Source organism: Aptenodytes forsteri, unplaced genomic scaffold (assembly GCF_000699145.1).
Source record: "Aptenodytes forsteri isolate BGI_AS27 unplaced genomic scaffold, ASM69914v1 Scaffold66, whole genome shotgun sequence".
In the NCBI taxonomy this organism is placed as follows: domain Eukaryota; kingdom Metazoa; phylum Chordata; class Aves; order Sphenisciformes; family Spheniscidae; genus Aptenodytes; species Aptenodytes forsteri.
Genome location: NW_008795131.1, coordinates 6,455,778 through 6,479,707, shown reverse-complemented (window position 1 = coordinate 6,479,707; position 23,930 = coordinate 6,455,778). Strand labels below are relative to the sequence as shown.

Sequence of the window (23,930 nt, the reverse complement as noted above, 5' to 3'; positions counted from 1 at the left end):
GTTACCTAGGAAACAGCTATAGGATGAAATTTGATTAGCACTGTTGTCAGTTTCATTGTCACATTTATATATGGGGTCAACCTAATCCTTACAAATTAAAGGAATGTTCCATACTCCTGTCTCTTACAGCACTTATGAGACATCTACGTCAGAGGCGATGAGCACAGCTTTGCAAACAACACACTGAAGCCCACCTACTCACACTTAGCTTACAGGGTTCTGCAATCGGATCCTGGAACACTGATTTCTCAGTGAGAAAGAAGGAGACAAAGAAAAACATCAAAATTCTGATTTGCTGCTGTCTCTAAGAGGTATTCTGCTGGTCATTGTGCTTCGTTTCCAAACACAAGGACAAGAAAGTGACTGCTGGTAGTCAGCATGGATTTACAAAGGGAAAATCATGCCTAACCAACCTGATAGCCCTCTATGATGAGACGCCTGGCTTGATGGATGAAGGGAGAGCACTGGATGTTGTTTCTCTCAACTTTAGTAGGGCTTTCAACACTGTCTCTCATAACATCCTCATAGAGAAACTGAGAAAGTGCAGGCTACATGAATGGACAGTGAGATGGACTGAAAACTTGCTGAACTGCCAGGTTTAAAGGGTTGTGATCAGCAGCACAAGGTCCAGCTGGAAGCCAGTGACTAGTGGTGTACCCCAAGGGGTCACTACTGGGTCCAGTCCTGTTTAGCATTTTTATTAATGACCTAGATGATGGGACAGAGTGTACTCTCAGCAAGCTTGCAGACAATACAAAACTGGGGGGAGTAGCTGAAACACCAGATGGTTGTGCTGCCATTCAAAAGGCTAGAGATGCAGTCAATGCCCCAAGCCTGTCAGTGTTTAAGAGGCATTTGGACAATGTGCTTAATAATGTACTTTAACTTCTGGTCAGCCCTGAAGTGGTCAGGCAGTTGGACTACATGATTGTTGTAGGTCCCTTCCAACTGAAAATATTCTATTCTATAAAACTTCTACAGCTGGCTATGAAAAGGCTTGCCCTCTGAACAAATCTGGTCTGTCTTTGAGGACAAAGAAGATGATGGTGTAGCACTATCCACTTTTTTTTTTTAACTGTGTTTCTTCAGTCATTGGAGAGCATTGCTAAGGGATCTTTCTGGTCTCTTCATAATGCAGTCTTTTTTCTACAGCTGCATGTGTTAGTTACCTAGGAAACAGCTATAGGATGAAATTTGATTAGCACTGTTGTCAGTTTCATTGTCACATTTATATATGGGGTCAACCTAATCCTTACAAATTAAAGGAATGTTCCATACTCCTGTCTCTTACAGCACTTATGAGACATCTACGTCAGAGGCGATGAGCACAGCTTTGCAAACAACACACTGAAGCCCACCTACTCACACTTAGCTTACAGGGTTCTGCAATCGGATCCTGGAACACTGATTTCTCAGTGAGAAAGAAGGAGACAAAGAAAAACATCAAAATTCTGATTTGCTGCTGTCTCTAAGAGGTATTCTGCTGGTCATTGTGCTTCGTTTCCAAACACAAGGACAAGAAAGTGACTGCTGGTAGTCAGCATGGATTTACAAAGGGAAAATCATGCCTAACCAACCTGATAGCCCTCTATGATGAGACGCCTGGCTTGATGGATGAAGGGAGAGCACTGGATGTTGTTTCTCTCAACTTTAGTAGGGCTTTCAACACTGTCTCTCATAACATCCTCATAGAGAAACTGAGAAAGTGCAGGCTACATGAATGGACAGTGAGATGGACTGAAAACTTGCTGAACTGCCAGGTTTAAAGGGTTGTGATCAGCAGCACAAGGTCCAGCTGGAAGCCAGTGACTAGTGGTGTACCCCAAGGGGTCACTACTGGGTCCAGTCCTGTTTAGCATTTTTATTAATGACCTAGATGATGGGACAGAGTGTACTCTCAGCAAGCTTGCAGACAATACAAAACTGGGGGGAGTAGCTGAAACACCAGATGGTTGTGCTGCCATTCAAAAGGATCTCAACAGGCTAGAGAAATGGGTTAAAAGGAATCTCATGAAGTTCAACCAACTGAAATGCAAAGTCCTGCATCTGGGGAGGAATAACCCCACTTAACAAGTACAGGCTGGGGACCAACCATCTGGAAAGCAGCTCTGCAGAAAAGGACCTGAGGATCCTGGTGGACAACAAGTTGACCTGGACCCAGCAACGTGCACTTGCAGCAGAATGCCAGCCGCATCCTAGACTGCATTAGGAAGAGTGTCTGTAGGTCAAGGGAGGTGATCATTCCCTTCTACTCAGACTGGTGAAACGACATCTGCACTTCCGTGTCCAGATCTGGGCCCCTTAGTGTAAGAAAGACATTGACTCACTGGAGCAAGACCAGCAAAGGGACACAAAGATGATTAAGGGACAGGAGCACCTGACATGAGAAGAGGCTGAGAGAGACGGGTCTGTTTGGCCTTGAGAACAGAAGGCTTGGGGTATGTGGGGGAAATCTTATCAATGTGTATATCTGACTTGAGGAAGTAAAGAAGATGGAGCCATAGTCCTCTTATGATAGTCAGTGAAAGGACAAGAGGCAATGGGCACAAAGTGAAATACAGGAAATTTCATTTAAATATAGGAAAGAACTTTTTTACTGTGAGGGTGGTCAAACACTGGAATGGGTTGCCCAGACGAGTTATGGAGTCTCCATCCTTAGAGATATTCAAAACCTGACTGGACACAGCCCTAAGCAATCTGCTCTGAATGACCCTACTTTGAGCAGAGGAGTTGGGCTATACAATCTCCAGAGGTCCCTTCCAACCTCAGTCATTCTCTGAATTAGAAGACATCGGAACACAATATTTAGGTTTTTCATGGCCTTCAAAACATAGCAGTTCTTTAAAAATTAGTACCTGATGGCCACTATAACCCACAAACCAGATATTTGGTAGGATGCTCTCTTTGAATTTCTAGCAGTATTATGAAAACTCCAGTTTTACAGCACACAGCTGGCTTTTTTTAAAAGGCGCTAAAAAGAGAGTAGCAAAACTGAAACCTGATGGTTTTCCATTTAGAATTTAAAACATCTATGATGTGATTGCTTCTGCTACCATCTCAATTTCCTAGCAGTGACTTTTTACTTAAGACAGGAAACAGATAACGTATACAAGTAAACCCGAGAGGAAGACTTTAACACCTAAAACATTGTCAAGTTGAGTTTATTTGTTTAGTCTGCTAGCAATCTATGAACCAACCAATATTGACCTAGGAACAACAAATTAGTTTCCTTTGAAATACAAACTCTACTGATACCTAGACCAGTAGAGATGATTTCTGCTTTATCTGTTAAATGTGCTCCTATTCATGAGTTTTCCCACTAATTTCACAATGCTTGCTTCTTTACCTTATATGCCATTGTTCTCCAGAATATTAATTTCTTTTTAAGATACAGAATATAAAAAGCTACAAATTAGTTGCTGTTTATTAAAATGTGCCAAATGGCAAAATTGCCATGATTTACTGCTAAGTCCAGCATCTCAACCTCTGCCTAAACATAACCACTCACGTAGTGAGAAGCAACAAAGGCCAGCAAAAGTTCTTTATGAGAACTACGGCATGGTCAAACTATGCCAGTCTTTCGTTTAAAAGAAAACAATTACAAACTAAAAGTGCCAGGCTGTCTTTAGACAACACCTTTTATTCCTATACCTCAGTGGACTTAAATAGAAATTAAATATTGCAACATCTCACTGAAGGAGAATTACTTCAGCTGAAGTTGTGGGGGTCAGTTCTTTGGGGAGGGCAAATGTGCTTTTCCCTTCTACAGACAGTGATCAAATTCCAAACAAGACGTGAATCCTCCTACCTCCGTAACACCTCCTCCTCCCTCTCATGGGGGGAGGAGGAGGCTTTGAAACCCTTCTGAATGTCAACACCAGAAATTTGTGATTTAAAACTTCAGCTGACTGCAGTGTTGCAGCCTTAAAATTCTACTCATCTCACAAAGGTTAGCTGTTCCACGAAAAACTGGGAGGCCTTCCTCCCTCCATGACAGATACAAGTTGTAGGAGTTAATGAGAGAGGATTGTACTAAATAATAATACCAAAGTAGTTCACTGATAGCTTTCTGGATTTAAACACATTTTCCTCTGTTTCTTCCACAATGTCAGAAGAAAATAAATGCATCACATAATGCTACAGATAACTCAGTTTCCTTTTTTTTTTTTTGGCATTCTGAGTTCACACCCTGTTCATGGTTCCGCTCCATTTGACATATGTCTATAGGCAGTCTGCCAGACCCTAAGAGAGCGGACTGTAATTTTCACCTCGCCAAGAACACTGATTAAGCAGGGTCTGGCCAGGTTATTCTAAAAGCACTGAATTTAGTCCAAAACACATTTCGAACACTCTCTACTCTTCTGCATTAGGATTGAGAGCTAATTCTACAGCAGATTCTACCACCATCATTCCTTATAGCTACTAGAAATTTATTTAACCTCTGTGGGTACGTTTCTCCATATTTAAAAGCAAGGTAATTATTCTTGTCTTTCTGGCAGGCAAGGATTTAAAGGATTAGCCATTTAATACTTCTACAAAACAAAACAATATAACAACAAAGACCAAACCACCAGAAAACAAACCCAACAGCAACAACACACACTCATAAACCCTGAACTTCCACCAAATGCAATTGCTTTCTGGAAGTCTCTGCAATTTAAAGCAGCTTCTAATTAAAAGTGTTGTTTCCAAAAGCCTGTCCAGAAGACTCACTTTTTTCTGAAGGTCATCATATGAAAAAGTGTCAGTTTAACACCTAAGCTCACAACAGAACCAATACCACAGAAACATTAGTTTTGTGTCATGAGAAATAATTATTCAGGGCCATGAGGCATCACCTTATACTGAATCCCAGTATTTATCTTCAAGAGAATACTGAAACAGGAAACCCAGGACTCCTCATCACATGCTCACAAATCTCTTTGGTTATCTATACAGTGCAATGCACTAGACAAAAATACTTCTTCCGATTACTTGTGTGCTGTTCCTTTGAAAAACTTGTTCTAAAGATATGCTTTTAGAAAGCAGAGAGGGTGGTTTGCTTTTTTCCTAATGCATCAAATGCCAGGTTGGAAGATAGTTCCTTGCTTCACACACACAAAAATGTTATAGATAACTGGACACTAGGATTCTAGGCATTGTTTTAATCACAATTTCTATTCTATTGTTAAAGTAGCCCTCTAGCATAAAATTGGGCTTCTTTTAAAACTGCTTTCTCACTTTGGCTGACAAAAAGAAAGAAAAAAGCACGATATCAACTTGCAGTATTAGAGATTACAGAAATGATGACGCACGGATCAGTCTATGGAAGCATACAAGGTATTCTTTTATTTCAAACATACCAATGTGCACAGTTCTACTGTCTTCAGAACACTGTTACACTGCCAAAAGTTCAGGCTGCAGTAATGCTATAACGTGTACTGTATTTTTTTGAAAATCCGCACCTAGAAGTACAGTTTTAACATAAAAAGAATGAGGAGATCTTTAAAAAAAAAAAAGGCTAAGGCAAAGGGGAGCCAGGTGTTTTTTTGCCGATTTGCAACACAAGTCAGGAATTTCAATGGATAGATCTTCAGCAGTGTGCTGCCCAAAGAAACAAACTTGCCTGAATTCAAAGCAGTCCCACAGTGGGGGAGGCAGGGGCCTGTGTGTCACACGTGTGGCATGTCTAAGGGGATCAACACATGCCTTTATTTGAAGAGATGTGCTGATTATATACTTTGGAAAATAAGCAGATTTTGGGTCTACGTAGGTTCAGTTTTATTGTTTAGGTTAAATACCAGAGACTTAAATAACTGGGGGACTTCTCTGTCATGATATCAATATAAAGGGTAAGACTATTCAGCAGCTAAAGCTCTATAGGAGACAGAAACAGACAGCATGACCTACTAGAGAAAATGACAGAAATTTAATTAGGCACTGAAATGAAACTGATTACAGAGAAATTACGTGTTTTACTATTTACTGGAAGGGCTTTAGTGAGGTAAAATAATAACATGGTTTTGCTGGACCGAACCTCTCTGATGACATTATCAACATTTTACAGATTTTTCCAGCTGTCTTGATTCATACCATCATTATACCAATTTATACTAATTGTATCATTATGTAAATTGCAGTAACAAAAAAGGTACTCAAATCCCCTACAGAGTCAGAAACCAGTGGGTTGTAATAGCTTACATTGTAACAGCTAGTGATGCAGTCAGGAAAGGTCAGGGTAGGATAAGATTAAAAACCTTCTGTTCATTTGTTTTGTCTTGTTTTTTAATTAACCTGCAAACGCACCAGCTACAGAGTCCGCTAGGCTTCTCAAGTCTGGCACAAGGAGAGGAGACACAGGAATAGGAGAACATGCTGAAATCTCATTCCTCAAGAAGGTCCGCTCCTCTGCAGGCACCCAAACTAACTGATCAGTAGTGGGTAGACAGTAGTAGTGGCTAGTTCCAACTGCTGTCCTAATGCCCAAGTTTACAAAAGCAACCAGGTCTCCACACACACTGAGAGCTTTCAAAAACCCAGCCTTTGTTTTAATGCTTTCCTGGGAGCAAAACACTTGAAGAGCTCAATCTAAACACAGCTGCTGAGCCACTCTACACAGCTCTGGCTCATATTACTGAGCAGAGTGAATTCTTCATGCTATTAAGTGAACTTGGCCTAATATCACTGCATTGGTTTCCTGCAGGTTACAAGTCAGAATACAAATTCCTAGTATCTTTTTGCCCAGATGCTTTCTCAGCCCAGGCAGCGTGGCAGGATGTAAAAGTCACAATCAGTTGTTCTGCTTCTAAAATGCAATGACCTCTCTCTAAAAGGGTAAACAATCTTGTCTCTGCAGATGGGAGCATCTTTTCCAGAGCTAGTCTGTGGAATTAACTCACCTATCACAAAACTCTGGACCTCCCACTCCCCCTGCAAAACGCTCTGCCTGTCAGAGAACAGAGTTGAATGTACAGTAGCATTGCAATAAAAAAAAGAAAAAAACAAAAACAAAAAAGAAACAAAATTCTGCTAAATCACAAAACTATCTTGCACATAAAACTCCACTGTGGACAGAAAGAAAAAACTGCATGGCATATGATGGATTTTAGCTACAACACTTTACCACACTCATAAAGGCAGTCAGATACAAAGGAAGAAAATGGTGTAAACCCACTTTGGGACAGACTAGTGAAACAGACAAAGAACAAACTACTGGCTAGGATGTAAGGTTTGGATCAAATTTTTGCTTCAGTGTATGCTTCTTCTATGGTACCTAAGTGTGGTGGGTTGACCTTGGCTGGATGCCAGGTGCCCACCCAGCTGCTCTATCACTCTCCCTCCTCAACTGGACAGGGGAGAGAAAAATGTAACAAAAGGCTCGTGATCGAGATAAGGACAGGGAGAGATCACCCAACAATTACCGTCATGGGCAAAACAGACTCAGCTTGGGGAAATTAATTTAATTTATTACCAATCTAAATCAGAGCAGGGTAATAAGAAATAAGAACAATCTTAAAGCACATTCCCCCCACGCCTCCCTTCTTCCTGAGCTCAACTTCACTCCCAAATTCTCTACCTCCTCCCCCCGAGTGGCACAGGGGGACGGGGAATGGGGGTTGTGGTCAGTTCATCACACGTCTCTGCCAATCCTTCCTCCTGATGCACCCCAGAATACAGTTTGCCCTCTTGGCTGCCAGGGCACACTGCTGACTCCTATTGAGCCTCCTGTCAACCAGCCCCACAGACTCCTTTCTGCAGGGCTGCTCTCCAGCCACTCCTATCCCAATTTATTCTTGCGTCCAGTGTTACTCCATCCCAGGTGCAGAATCTGGCATTTGTTCCTGTTAAAATCCATGCCACTGATGATTGCCCAATGCTCCAATCTAACCAGATCCCTCTGCAAGGCCTCTTGTCCCTCAAGAGAGTCAACAGCACCTCCCAGTTTAGTATCATCAGCAACTATATTACAGGGTCACACAGGTAACTCATAATGAATTTCTAAATCTGGAGAATTAACACAAGAACAAGCTTAATGCAGCACAGAAAAAAAAGCTGGACATATATAATTTCATAACAGTAACTTCATTAATATTTTACAATAGTCCTTCACACTGCTCTACAAAACCCCCAGAGAACACTTCCTGCTTCCTCTCACTACATACTACAGTGTTTTGCACTTTTGCTAAAAAAGGCTGTTGCTCCCTATAGATACTGGAAGAAAGAGAGAGAAACCAGTCTGAATATAACATACAGTCTGTAAAACATTACAGCAGTGTTCTGAAGTTTTTGGCAGCCAGCAGTCCTTTTTTTATTCTGTCTATGCATCAAGTAGTCTCTATCCACTGCAAACAGGCAGTGTGAGAGCAGCACATTTGTGTTTTCTTTTACCAACCTTTTCTTTGCTACTCTCAAGCTTTGCTACTCTCATTTTCAGCCTAACTTCCTGATTTTACCCTCATATTAGATCAGAATATATCACCATTTCCTGCTTCCTGAGTTCCACGAAAATTAAGAAGTTAATAAAAGAAGCAACATAAAAACAATGAGCTTAGTTCTAAACTAATACGCCTCTTCTTAGAGAACCAGATTATCCATAAAGAGAGTCTAATATTCTATCGCACAGGTATTCACTCCACATTTAACACCACTTCCACTCCAGTTTTATTTCCTCCACACAGAACATAGATGAAAAAATAGTGAGAGGTTTTAATTCTCTACATCTATAATTCACTTACAGCAGTGAAAAACCCCATATAGCCATGCTGTGAATCAGGAGTACCAAAATCTGCACATATTTCTGGATTAGGCACCGCTCAGAAATCTTCCCCAATAAGCATTTAATAGCAGTTAGAAGGTCTTCCGGTATTTTCAAATAATTCTGAGATAATATAGAAATCAGAGGACAGAGTACAAACCTCTCCTCACCCCCCTCTCTGGAACATTCTGGTATATCAGAATAATTGAATCAGTTCCTTTACAGAATCCAACAAAAGACCTTTCTTGACCTGCCTTGTCTGTTCAGTCCCTACACTCAGGCTCCAAATCCGAGTCAGGTCAGAGATTTATACTGTTACGCTATTGATATTTTAATGGCATACAGTCAGAGATGAGGGTTCCACAGAGCTGGTTGTTGTACAAACAGAAAACACAGTGAGAATCTTCTAAGGGAAAGATTCTGGAAATATTATTACTGACTAGAAGCAAATCCTACCCTTTGAAAACAAGGATGCCTTTTTAAAAGTGTTGCCATCTGTTAAGGTGTCACACCTAGACTGCTCTTTTCAAGAACAATAGCAACTAGAGTCCATGTAAGTGGGAATAATCCATGTTCATTAAAAGCAAGCTCACCTGGAGTTCTTCACAGCTGTTTTAGCTTGGTTAGTCACACAGCAGACCTATGTGATGTGAGGTGAGAGTAAGCATGGCTGTGGGAGGGGGAGAGGAGGAGCCATTCGATCCCAGTAGCTTTTGTACCTTGGCAAACTCAGCAGAAGAGTAGAGGCCTTTCATTACACTCCCAAAAATTTTGTGACACAAAACAACACTTGCTCCTCCTCAGAGCAAAAGAACCCAAATCACAAGAAACAGGATTGTCACTAAACCTGATCAATCTACACCCAGAAAAAAAAAAACCCACCCACTTTGCACCAGATATGAGGTTGACACTTTGCTTGGGCCAAGGAGAGACAGTCCACATTTAGGAGACAGACAAGTATTTTCTAAATGTTTTTAATGATGAAGTTTTGCTTGAAGCTGTTTCAATGTGCTTCAAAGGTCAGAATAAATGCCAGAGGGAGAGATGATCAAGCAGAAGACTGCAGAGACAAAGATATGTCAGCAACTAACACGCAGCTGGGCTATTTATCACACAGACCCACTGCCTACCCTGTGACCCTACCACTCATCTGACGGTTATGATGCGTCTATCAGACATGCATGGATTTCTCTCTCACCTGTACCCACTCACTGTCATTTAAACAGATTTTGGGTATTTAACATCATCCTTGGAATAATATTCTCGGTGAAACACCAAAGAAAACCATTCACATACTAGAAATATCCTGTCTTTTCTTTACTTCTCAGTAAATGACCAAAATGAAACCGCCTGTGAAAAAAATAGGGCAAGACAACACATGGAATCTCTCTGTGATGTGAAAGGTCTATCAGACTTTAGTTTATTTACGTGTTTCAGTTTCTGAGCTATGACAGGTCTCTCACCTGCGCAAACAGCACAGTAATTTGCAGGCAGTGCTGCAAGGCAGAATGTAAAAAGCTGCTCTTGGCTGTAATGAATAAATTACATAGAGCAATACTGCGGCTCCTGATCGCAAGCCTGGAAAAATGAAATGAAGGGTGGTGTGTTTTATGTAAGAACATGAATGAATGCATCCCTTCCGATCACTCAGTTCGGAGTAGTCAGGACTACTCAAGTGACAGCAATGCATGCAACTCAGCTATATGGTTTGAAATCTTTACTTCCTGTGATTCTTGTCCTCTTCCACTAAATCTGCTGGTGTAGGTTTTGCAAAGCTGGAATGGTTAGGAAGCCTGACACAGACTGAAAAGATAAAACTGACTTTGCAGAAGACAAAAAAGGAAAAGGCTTTATTCATCATAACACAGTCACTCAGAAAGCCATGTGGTGCAGGAAACACAGACACACTTATTTGGCCAGGAAATTCTAGCTCTATTTGGCAGGAACACGTATACAGAAACACTAACCCACACACCTGTGCACACCTATCTAACCAGAGTCTTGCATGCATGCAAGTTCTCAAGTAGCAGAGCTGCCTCCAGTGCAGATGCACAGGACTGTTCTGTACTGAGGTTGTACCACAATATTAGAACAGCTCTAGTGATCTCAGTGCTGTCACATTAATTTCATGCCTCCCTGTCCAGATGAAATCCAGACTAGGAGACAAAATGGGACTCTAATAAAAATTGGCAGTGAAATGGGGTTTAGCTGCCTTCCAAAATACTATGGAAATAGCTCCTATTTCATAGCACCTGCCAGCTTGAAATGCAATAGTCTCTAGTACCCCCGTTTTATTTAAAATAAAAAAAATCTAAGAAAATCTACTGGTTGTAAACTGCTACGACAAACGAGGGTTATCCCAGACATCATCTGGGCTGCTTTGGACTATCAAGAACTGCATCAAACATGGTCAACTTCTACCTGCTCCTACCTCTTTCCCAGCCTCCACATACAAAGCCAACAACAGCTCTTCCTCCTTTCAGTTCATGCAAGGTTGGACACAAAGTCCTCCCCTGCACACCACCCCGCATTCCCTGGCCTTACTGACAGCAGGGACGGCAAGGAGCCCTCACAGAGACACTGTAGATGGACACTTTTAACAATCTGCCACTCATATCACAGATGAAGACTCAGCAGTCCCACTAAGCACATTACCAGACCATTACATTCATGCCCTGAGCAGCCACAGCTCATGACTCCTGCAAGCTCTGGGAGACCAGCATTATACGGCAGGGTAGCTCAAGCACAGGTTCTCTGATAGAATCAGACCTGGCTCCATGCCTCAGAACATACTGCATCATCCCTCTCTTTGGCTGCAGTTCTATCACAATAATCCGGAGGAGAGGGGAAGAAGGGTTGCAGGTCCCTGGCTCCATATTTGTATACCTCCCAACTCAATCTCAGTTTGGTATCCACCAAGAACCCACCGTAAATATACCCCACAGCCTCTCCAGAGGTTTATCCATCAAGTATTTTTTGCCAGGAAAGGAAGATCTCTGCATTTGGAGAACTTTCATACAAGAGCTTTGGAGTCCCTGTAGAAAAAGCTTTACTAGTGTTTTTTACAAGAAGAGGGGTTGACCTCAAACATCCCTGCTGAACCCTCCTCGGACAATACAGTGCAGGCACAGGTACAATCCTTCCAGAAGCCAGCACAGCAAGGTAACTCCATTGCAATAAATCAATGGAGAAATGGATACATGCTGAATGTCCATAATAAATATTAGCATTTGTTTCTTTTATTATCAATAACATGACACTAAAAGAGCGTTTTTCAGTGCTTCCACCTCAGTAACATCTCACCTCTGACACTGTTGTACTATCTCTGTTTCGCATACTAACAGAAGTCATCCACAGCGTGCTGCGCCCAATATAAAGAATATACAAAGGTGGAAGACCATGAAGGCCACTGGCCCTCATCATTTTGAATTATCTGCAAAGAGGACAATCACTCTTGCCAACTGAGTGAGCCCAGAGTAGAAAGCGCAGAGTCATCCTAGAGAAATAAATCAGATGCTTCAACCATTATAATGTTTCTCTTTAATCATGTGCAGTTTCAAATGGTGTTGGACTAGATGATCTTTAAAGGTCCCTTCCAACCCAAACCATTCTATGATTCTATGAACTCAGAGAAAAGGATGCAGATATAACTGTTAGCCTCCAGTGACTGGATCAACATTCTTCTGAGTAAATAATTTCTTCTCTTCCTTCCTCTCTTGTTATCTTACATGTGCCATAAAGGAAACAGCAGCAGAATTTATCCAGAGATCTCCTAAGAGGGAGACTTTTCAAAAGCCACCAAGTCCTATTTCCTAATGTCTCTGTCTCCTCAGTACCTTTCTCATACAAAATTCTGCTGGGTTTAGAGTATTCTACTGTGGAAAAGTGCACTTCTGGTTAAAGTACAGCAGAAGAAACTATATAGGAATGCAAGCAGATAGGTTCAGATAGGCAGCATCCAAATGCTGAGAATCCACCTGAAACAATTCAGGTTGACAGTAGCAAAAACACTGGTTTAGGATTGTCTCAGGCGCTTCATTGCCTAACATGCAAATCTGCCTTCCCTGAACAGTATTTATTTTCAGTGACTGTTTATTGCATCAAGTGAGATATTATCACCTAGTCTATCATAACCAGACTGTAGTGTGAAATGACGCTCATAAACCTTTCCCAGGAACAACAATAACCATATTTTGCCACTAAAGACACTATTCAGGTCAACAGCTACATGACTATTACTAGTCATCGGGGGAGTGCTTATGATTCAGAATTGGCTTGCAAAGATGTGGGGAATCTCTCCTAAGCTATTCCTGTCAAGTACACCTTTCAGGCAACCTAAAATAACAAAGCAAAACAAAACAAATCTTGGGTTACCAAGTTTTCTAACTCTTTTGTGCAAGAGACAGATACATACTAACAGCAGAACTCCTGCTCCTCAATACACTTTTTGCACTGAGCAATAGCCTCCCAGATAGCTCTGGGCAGCTCAGCTGAGTAGTATAAGCACAGGGCTGGATAATTCAGCATTCTGGAACAGCAACAGCTGAAATATGGAAAGGGGAAGGAGTACTTTCATTAAAATAACAGTAATTTTTAAAATGTTCACTTTCCCATTTCCTCCCCAGGGAAATTTCTTGACATTTTAATATAAGCTCTGCTCAGAAGTTGTAATCCAGGCTCTGACAAATGCCTTTCGTAACTTTCTACAGGTTTGTAGTCTGATACCAGCAACAGAGGTATCAGGGATGGAAAGAACAAAATTAATGCTATTATATTCCAACTGCAACAAGTCAAATTAAAAGAATACACATCTCCCATTCTCTTTGGGGGGAGAGAAAGCAAGAGAGAGAGAGGCTGAAGTCTTGAAGAAAGAGTAAACCCTCTCAACCCAATCTCAAAACTGAAAACAGAGAATTGCATGTCTAGATGAAAATCTGAGACAAAATAGCATCCTGGAGACACATCCTGTAATCTGGGGCTAACTCAGCCAACCTGGAATACCTGGTAACCTCAGTTAAAACAGGACCAGTGTCTACCATCTAAGTCAACTGATTTAATGACTAGGGAAAAGATTTACCAAGTATTTCTGGAGACTGAGACATACACTGCTACCGCAGATACCAATGAGCCAGCATCTCTGGCACAAATTGTTTTGGACTCGAATTCCCACAGGAATTGGTATATATATGTTGCACATGTTCATCAGTGACTTACAGACACATCAAGCAAGCTGTGTGTCTCTAGCCTTGCCTGAAATAACCCATTACCCAAACAGTCTCTTCATATGGAGTACATCAGATCTCAAGATCAGCCATCAGCATGAGAAGAGCGCCAGGTGAAAGGAAAAGCTCAGACAGTGATTCAACACCCCAAATGAGCCATGAAAAGCATCAGTTCCATCCCTGACAAAAAAAAAAAAGTAAATAAATATCCTGAATCTAGGAGAAAAGAATTTGCATGATCGTTCCCAAATTTCTGAGAACATGAGGTACAGTTCAAACCTGTACTAAGAATCAAGCCAGGTCCTCTTTTATTTTTTACAGACCATTTCAAACATCCTTAGTATTTTGCCATATTAATTACGGAGGAATTTAGAGTAAAAACAAGAGAACTTCCTTTAGGTACAAAGCATAAAGTGGTGATAGTCCCCAAAGAAAACTGTTATTTCCATTATAGCACTCACATGAGAAATTATGCTGCTTCTTGCCATCTGCTGTACTATTACTAGCCATTTATAATGACAAATCCATCATGAGAAATATGTTCACATGAATGCTGTAACATATGCTTTCTATTAACAAATGATAAAGAATATTGTAATACACTGCAGATGCAGTTTCACAAACTGCACTGTTTAGAGGAAAATAATGGCATGCATCACTGAGCCCAATCCTGCTCTGGAAGCCACAACATGAGATAGTGCCTGTGTTAACTTCCACACTGTTTCTTCATTGAATGAGTCTTACACACACACGCTACCAGATCTTGTACATGACAACTACAGAGCGCTGGAGTAGAAACAACACACAGGGTTTAGCCAAGGATCTAGACTCCAAGTGCTCCTCAACTCCAATTCTCAGACCAGGCCAGATGAGCTGGGCAAAGCATGATTTCCAAAGGGGAAGGGGTTAGCACAGAGTAACAGCATGTGCTTATGAACACAGTCACAAGAACAGCGAACAGACGTTTCACTGTGAACTCAGTGAGGGCAACCGACAATTGTTCCCAGAGAGAACTGTGATGAAAGAAAACACCCTCATTAACACCATTCATTTCTATAAGCCAATTTGCTCTCTTTAGCAAGCCATGCAAAAGCACAGAAAGATCAACAGCACAGTGACACACAAATGCACTCCTAAAAGTGGGGCACCAGCAGCAAAGGAACACTACCAATGCCAGGCATCGCACTACTTTTCATTCCTACAGCACTCAGAAGCTTTAACAGCAACACCTCGTGCACCTCTTTAAGCAGAGACGGGAGAAGTAGTCCAGAGCACAAAGCGCTGAAGGCTTCTACGCTCCAAATCGAGCCACGTTGTACTGTCCTGTACAAGCTGTCATGTATACCAGCATCTTCATCCTCCAATGCTCCACCTCTGCCACTCTAGCAAATGCTATAAGGCGCTATCTAATGTATTATGTAACGTTACAGGCACTTTCTTAGTACATTTTCATAATCCACATTGAAAATAAATACATTTAAAACAAAACTCAAAAGAATCCTGGTCCCTCCACACCCATCTCCCTTCTTGACATAACGTAACACCAGACTTGTGCTGGTTAACATTTCTATTCTATTATTATCTCTAGTTGTTGAACAGCCTCGGTACAAAGAAAAACGAGAACTTCAACTCACGTTGTTTTTCCTGTAGAAAGGCAGATGAGCAAAACGCAGACTCTTCACCTGCAAAAAGAAAAAAACACAATGTGAAACAGGATTGCTTTACATGGACATCAAGCTCTCTACTTTTTCTACTGTATTGCATTAAGCATTTTGCAATTGACGACTATACTTATTTCTAAAACTCCCATTGGCTTCAGTGGGAATTGCTCAGCATATGACACACTTGCTCTAATCCATTCATCAAAATGGTTAGTGTATAAGCCAGATTTTACTCTTCATTTCAAGAAAGGCATCATAAGCAATGAAATTGTAGCTAGGAATCTATTTGATTACCTGTAGCATTAGCCACTGAATCTCTAAATAACTAAGAATTAGCATAACTTATCTAGCAACACAAAACAGATTCTTAGTCCAAATATTAAATTAACAGTGCTTTTAGGAATGTCTCTGTGTTTCCATTCCCTCCCACAGTCCACCTGTCCAAGGAAAATTGCAAGTACAAAGGGATTTTCTCAGATCTAAATACAAAAATCTAAAATACAGAGACACAAGGATACGGGAATAGAAGGGCCTTTCGTTTAGTTTGTGCATATAGATAAAGGCCTCCTACAGCACTCAGGCCATTTCTACCATGGAGGGTAAACACCTTTGCCATCATTCCACCACTACAGAAATGAAAGCCCAATGGTACCATCCCACAGCTACCATCAGAGCTGGGATGGGAGCACATCCCAGCCCAGCCAAAAGCAGCACACTTGCCCATGAGTTTTCTCACTTTTACCCTTCCAGTTCTCTTCCCCATCCTACTGGGAGGGAGTGAGCGAGCAGCTGTGTGGGGCTGAGCTGCTGGCCAGGGTTAAACCACAACTATCACCAAATGTGATAGAGGGGACACAAATATTCCTCAAGTTTTTTAAATTTAGGTTGAAGAGCTTTTGTAGAAACAAAAATCTAAGCTTTCTTTCAGACTCAGTACCTTGCCTCAAACTCATGTATGATCTGCAAGATGAATGCTGAAGAGTTGAGATAGTCATACCCATCTGCCCCTCAAAAACTAGTAATTGCCAGGATTAGTGTGACTCCAGACAAAACCCTGCTGTTTAATGCTCTCATGGCGGTAGCAGGGGGGAGTAAGAAAAGTTATTTATCACAAGTTTTTCAAAATTTGACCCAGCGTGTGAACATTAAATACACTGTCATTTTCTCAGGTTTTTCTGAGCACTGTTGCAAGCTGCTCCACAAAATACTGAAACATTTATGGAATCCCATACTACCACTGAAATAATCTGCAAAAAAAAATGAAGTACCCCCCCATAGTCTGTTTTTTCTTTCTTTCCTACAAACTTGCATTATTTCTAAAGCATAAACATTGCCTTCGTTTGTTCTCTGTTGAAGTTAATGGTAATAGCCAAAAGAAGGAGCACTGTGCCAGTTTGTAAGTCACAGACTTTTACCTGTCTTGACGAAAGGCCAACAGGGTTGATAAACACTAGTACCCCAACAATATTGCCTGCAATATTTTCATGATATTTTTCAGGTAAGTGTTTGATAGTAATTTCTTTTTCTTTCTCCTTTTACATATTCCTTGATCTTGCACTAAACTTTCATAGGGATTCCATTAAGATGTGAGAATACTATTGTCCTGTTTCATACACTTCAATCAACAGAGACCATCTTAGCAGAGTACTACCACAACAGGGATTGTTCAAATATAGTAAACTACTTGCTACAAATTCCCTTTCCAGCTTAAAGATAAGGCCTCAAAAGCCCAGCAGAAACCAGCAAGCAGAATGGAGTAGAAAGTGTGAAAAGTGACTAATAAAACAAACAGGTGGTGCATAATCATTAGCCAGCTGGGAGCTAGAGTCATAGTGGAACAGTTCTGAGAATGCTGTTATCCTCACATTCAAAGCTAAGAAGCAAGAAGCTACAGTGCAAACTACTGCCAGGAGATATGGGAGCTGGCTGAATATTCCCTACCCTGCCTCGGTAATGGTGAGAGTGAAAGCTCTTTTGAGCTTCCATCCAGCCCTACATTTCCGAGTCCGTGCCTAGTCTTTCCTGTGTTATCCTATTTGGCAGTAATCTCCTGTCCTTTCTATTCCCTCAGTCCTCCAGAGAATTCATCACCTCCACGTTGCTGCAGTATTGTGTGTGTATGCAAAAAAAAAGGTCCCTTTACTGAGAGAATTCAGTTACCTGCTGAGCAGATTAATGCAAATTGCACATTCAGCTACATATCATCTCCTTTCACTTCACAGCCTCTGATCAGTGAAGTTCTACATAATTTATAAACCTAATTTTAAAACATTTACAATTACATAAAAATAATCAGGATAACAGGCTCGCCTCCATGGTTGTTAAGAGATAAAGTTGGAATAATTTAACTTTTGGGCTGATTGGATTGGTTTAAAAATTCTAAAAACTCACATTGCTCCTAAAATTCTTGCTTACCTCCTCTTCCCTCTCAACCTTCCAGCAAAATAGGCATAAAGCACGTAACTGGCTATGCACAAAGCAGTATATTCCTGGGAAATTCAGAGAGGGAAAAATGGTCAGAAGTGACAATATCTTTATACAGGGGAAGTTAAATCCTTGTTAGTAGGGATATAAGTACAGAACTTCAAGTTTATGACGCTAAGCATAAACACACTAAGTCAGCATTTCCAGGTAATCCCCACACTCAGAATCTTCTCAAAGGGGCTGCAGAGTGCTTTTTGCAGTAACTCAGCAAGGGACATGCTGCCTTCACAGCTCATCACCCACTCTGCCCAGGGCTTCCTTTTTAAGCACCAAATATTCTGAAAATTTGCCCTCCAATTTTTTTTTCACGTTGAACTTGGGGTGTGGAGGGAATCTTTCTTCAATCTGTTTTGAAGACCTGTTCTGAGAGCTTATGGGCCCAATTCTGCAATCTACTATAGTAAATATGACTTGCTTGCTTTGGAACAGGGCATATATTTGCTTAAAATTTCAAAAGCGCCTGGAATTATTAGGTGCAAAATACATCCAATTTTTCACAATCGGTTATTTCACAGCACACATGATATTTTAAGCACACGTGTTCACTTTATTGATAACATAAGGAAAGGCAGCCATGAATTTCTGGATTTCTAAAGAAACTCAGAGATCTCAAAACCATCTTAAACTATGCTTAGATTGTGAGCTTAGGGACATGGTTTGGTGGGCACGGTGGTGTTGGGTCGACAGTTGGACTCGATGATCTTAGAGGTCTTTTCCAACCTTAATGATTCTATGATTCTTTTATAGCTTTGAACTTTCAGACATCACAGTTAGACATCTTGTAAAGTCTAGCCCCTAAAAACTTGTTGACACAAAGTTCTTTCCAGCACGTAATTAAAATGTGATGTTATCCACTTTTACAAACATTCACAAAAGGTAGATCCAGAGTAGTAGGTTCATTAAATGTCCTTCAGCCACAGGTTCCTAGACTTAGGTTCTCTTCTTTCTTCCTCCTCCTTCTCATGAGTGAAATGTTCTCCAGCTTCAGGACACGCCACAGCACAGACTACAATGCAAGTCTAAAGGCCCCCTAAATCACATTATGTTTCTCTTCACATAGTCGTCCCTCAAGAGGTTCAAGGAATATGAACCTAGACTGAAATGCAGACCTGGCATATTTTAAATTACCCTTCTGAAGACATTTACTCTAATAGGATGGGAAAAACTTTAGGGAAAAAAACTTGATGGGAAAATGTCGTGCCTGATTAACCACTTGAGGGCATTCTACTTCACCTGTGTAACTATGGTCCTTGAAAACCAGACTACTAAAGGGCTGAGATGTTAGTCCTACATTTAGAGACAAATTAATGAAGACAGTTTAGTTTATGAGAAGTCTCACCAAATTCAAAGAACTTGATAAAAAAAAAATCATGCTAGTGAAATTAAGGCAGTGGGAACTCTATGCTCTAAAGGAGTGTTAACTATGCTTGTCCAGATATTTTCATCACACAGTAATTTCCACAGAATCTGCAAAAAATTGCCACTTCTCTGGCCTGGAATTAAAAGATTATCTGCAATTACTCTAGTTGCATGCTACCAGCTATTGCAATGCTACAAAAAAAAATTAGCAAGCAGTTTTTTGGGCAGTGCTGAAACCAGAATAGAATCCACTTTACTTTCCCAGAAAGGATTGGTAACACCAGTAGAAGTAAACATATCTATTCACCAGAGAAAGTAGCTGCAGGGAAAAACAAGATTCACAAAGTTACCTTTAGTATCATGCTCTGGTACATAGTGATTACACATACATTTGTCTTTGCAGATCTGTGCTCCTGAGAAGTCAGAGGGCATTTTGTATAACTCTTGTCTCTTGTTTTGCTCTCCCCTGGGATTACATTGCTAATGGGATCAGAATCAGAGGACAGCGCAGCAGAACACAGTTGTGTGCCTCAGCACCAGTGAGATATTAGGGGGATCCTTCTTTGCCTTCTTCCCACACATCCAGTCTTGCAACATTAGCTACTGGAGTGACAGTAGGCTTTATGGTATGCATGACTCCTTTTTAATCATCTGAATTCATTTAACAACATAATTATACCACTGGAACAAACAATGTTTATGCTCCACTTTAGAACATGGCTTTCACCCCAGCAAGAATACTGTGAAATTTAACTTCTGAATAGAAAAAAATCTGGTTTGTTGATATTTTTTTTAATGCCATGGCAAATGTCAAACTTGGGAAAGTAGGGGGGGGGAGGAAAAGAGGTAATATACCTACAGATGGTATGACTCTCTCGATGGGAATGGCAGCCAGGGAAACTCTAGGCCCAATGAAACTGATGCAAGAACACATGCTGATTTCAGCATGTAGACTGGATCTTAATACAGGTTGAAAAAGGAAAAGGGAATCTGTGGAGGGACTGCAAGGAAAGCAATACTCTCTGCAGCAGGGCTCAGTTCTCAGCTAAAAATATCTTAGCGGCTAGTTTAAGCTTCCTGCATTTTGCATGCATTTGCTGAGCTGTATTCTAGAACACACAGCATCACAAAATTAAATGACAGCAGTCGCAGAACACTGGTAACCTGCCCTAGTATAAACTGCTACCATAGGTGATTTGCAGAAATCCAGTTCACTGCTTCCTCTAAAACCTGCTGCTAGAAATAAATCTGTTCTTTATACGAGCCATCTGATGTGCCTTGGAATGCTGTTGGCTACTCTAGTTTCCATCTTTCCCTTCCACTGTTCACTCCACTAAGCCAAATTTTCTGTTTGCCACTCTTCACCTTATTAGGCAGTGGCAGATGCCATTGCAATAAATTTAATAGCAGCATAAACACTGCAGTCAGATATGTACAAACACCCTCTAATTAATTATATGACTCTAGGAGGACATGACAAGGAGTGTCATGCTACTGGGGGGAAGGAAGAGAGCAGTTTGTTTATGCAGAACATTCACTTTGGACAAAATGAGGCAAGGCAGCCTTCAGAGGAGAGAGAGAGGAAAAAAAAAAAATAAACTAGTCAAGGTAAAAATCACTATACTGAAAGCAAAGTCATGAGGGTGTAGAGATTTTTGTTATAACGGAGTGTTTTGACCATTGCATAAATGTTGTAGAACCTTTGAGATGCATAGCAGGTGTAACAAAGCAGACTGAATCAGTGAGCCAATGAAAAATGAGACCAGATGAAGAGCTCACTAAAAACATCTTAGAGTGCACCCAGTCTTGCACAGAAACACTAGTTTCCTGTAGGAGCTTAATGGATCCAACTCAACATAGCTCATAATTTCAGATACTATGGGTTAGTACCCACATCACAACTGACAAGTATCTTAACAAAAAGTCTAAACCATTTGATGTAAAAAATTAACCATTCCCATTTAAGCGGAAAATGCTAATTCACAGCCAAGTTGGCATATCTGCAATATTTTCTCTCTATTCTCTTGACCTAGTCATCAAATCTAACTTTTTTTTTTTTAAACATTAGAAATGCAAAATTCAACAAAACAATTAAGACCCACATATAGTTAGGCTGGAAAGAAATTAGTTGATTCCACCTCTACAGGTTTTATACACAAGAAAGAATCAAGTGAGAAGGAATTATATATATTTCACATTATTATATAAAGAAATTACACAAATATACAAGTTATACAAGGAAAGAAAACAAGAGAGGAAAAAAAAAACCAACACCCCAATCTTCCCTGAAAAAACTGACCTTAAAAATCAAATTAACAGCTGTCTTCTTGCCATACTTTGCATTTAACTCAGGGCTGATTGCACCTTGGCGGTTTTCCTTGCCAAAGTTGTATTTAACCACTGCACAGGGAGCTGCAGGCTCTGCTTTACTCCTAACCAAGCACCACGTGTACAGATTTAAACACTGTACGAACTTTATTATTGACTTAAACTGAGATGAATTTCATTTTACGAGAAACAATACATGGTTTCCAGACTACAAAGTCTTTCTCCTTCTGCAAAAACATCAATCTGGAGAGTGATGTAGCTAAACTCTCCTCTTACACTTAGGATTTGTATCGACTTAGCAGCAACCCAGTTGACAGTTTGATGAAGATAAATGTCCTGAAGTTGATGAATTACTTCTCTCTCATGTTAATGTTTCTCCATAATACAGGACTGGTTAGACTCTTAATTTGATGGAAAGATAAAGCAATACTGTTCCACAGCCAAATTAAGAACTGTTTATGCCCTATTAAGTAATAAAATACTAATTACTTTCTCACTGATTTCTCATTGACTCCTCTATCTCTACATTCCACCATGGAGTGAGATTAGGGTAAATTTTTGTAGCAGCTGTCAGTGTATCTTACCCTTCTGTCCAGTGTTGTCTCACCCTGTGCTGCATCACATTAGTCTAACCAGAGATTCAAGAGGTCTCAGACAAGAACAAAGGCATTTTCATAAGTGCTTAATGCTCCTGAATGCCCAATATGATTTACGGGAGATCAGTGCACTTTGAAAAGCTGGCCCTTGTGAACAGTCCGTTCAAAACCAAACCAAACCAAACCAAACCAAACTTTCTCAGAACAGAAGAAGAATCACTGTCACCAAGTTAAGTCTTTATAGCAGCCTTGTGCACAAAAGAGAACAGAAAAGATGAATTCCAAGTAGTGCAACAAAAGCTATTGTGAATCCTAGGGCTTTAGAATTGCAATGGAAGCACCAAACACAAGGGTACCCAATGTACTATTGTGGAAGTAGCCAGTGACTGACCATCCCTTCCATGCAGTCTCTGCTAAAAGCTACTAGGACAGATTCTGCTCTCCATTTTACTGCTGTAAGTCCAGTTTCTTCAGCAGGGTAACTCTGTACAGTAGTCTTTGCAAAGGATCAAAAGGTATTTGCATCAAAAGGCACTGCAATTGAGAGATGACTGCTGCACATTTTCTGGAAGCATAAATATGTGGTAGTAATGCTTGTTTCAAATTAGTGTGAAATATCATAGTATAATTGGACGATGCTCTTAGTCATATGGTTTAGTTTTAGGTAGTCCTGCAAAGAGCAGGGAGTTAGACTTGATGATCCTTATGGGTCCCTTCCAGCTTGAGATATTCTGATTCTATGAATTAGGTTACTCCACAGATGTATATTAATCTTAACCAAAAACATTATTCTTGTCTTCCAACTCTGTCCAGTGCCTTGTGCACAGTATGACAGGAGAACAGAGATAGCAGTTGAGGGAATCAACAGGAACTTGCCCATTATCTCTTAGAAATGTGCTGCTTCACATATAAAACAGGCTTTTTTTTCCCCTTAGGCTAGACGGAAAAAGATGAGATCCAAAAGATATCATATCAGAGGGTAAAAAAATCATCACTCAGTGACTGTACTTAAGATCTCAGGAAATACTTTTTTAAAAGGGAGTTACAAAGAATAGCTGGAATGGTGGGGAGTCACAGTGCATGCCATGACTGCATTTATCAGCAGTCCTGGTTAACAAGGGAGGTCTGTTACGGCTGGAGGCTTGCCAATGTGATGCCCATCTACAAGAAGGGCTGGAAGGAGAATCCGGGGAAATACAGGCCTGTCAGCCTGACCTCGGTGCCGGGGAAGATTATGGAGCAGTTCATCTTGAGGGCGCTCACAAGGCATGTGTGGGACAACCAGGGGATCAGGCCCAGCCAGCACGGGTTCATGAAAGGCAGGTCCTGCTTGACCAACCTGATCTCCTTCTATGACCAGGTGACCCGTCTAGTGGATGAGGGAAAGGCTGTGGATGTGGTCTACCTGGACTTCAGCAAGGCCTTTGACACCGTCTCCCACAGCATTCTCCTAGAGAAGCTGGCGGCTCACGGCTTAGACAGGTGGACTCTGCGCTGGGTCAAAAACTGGCTGGACGGCCGGGCCCAGAGAGTTGTGGTGAATGGA

At 40.9% G+C, this 23,930-nt stretch overlaps 1 protein-coding gene across 1 annotated transcript in view; it reads right to left on the bottom strand.

The window, feature by feature from the left end:
* The window catches only part of PITPNM3 (PITPNM family member 3), a 144,197-nt gene that overhangs the window by 54,407 nt on the left and 65,860 nt on the right, over nt 1-23,930 (bottom strand). Inside the window, exon 5 of the mRNA XM_019471787.1 lies at nt 15,591-15,638. Within this exon, the coding sequence (XP_019327332.1) occupies nt 15,591-15,638 (48 nt within the window). The remainder of the gene's footprint in view (nt 1-15,590; nt 15,639-23,930) is intronic.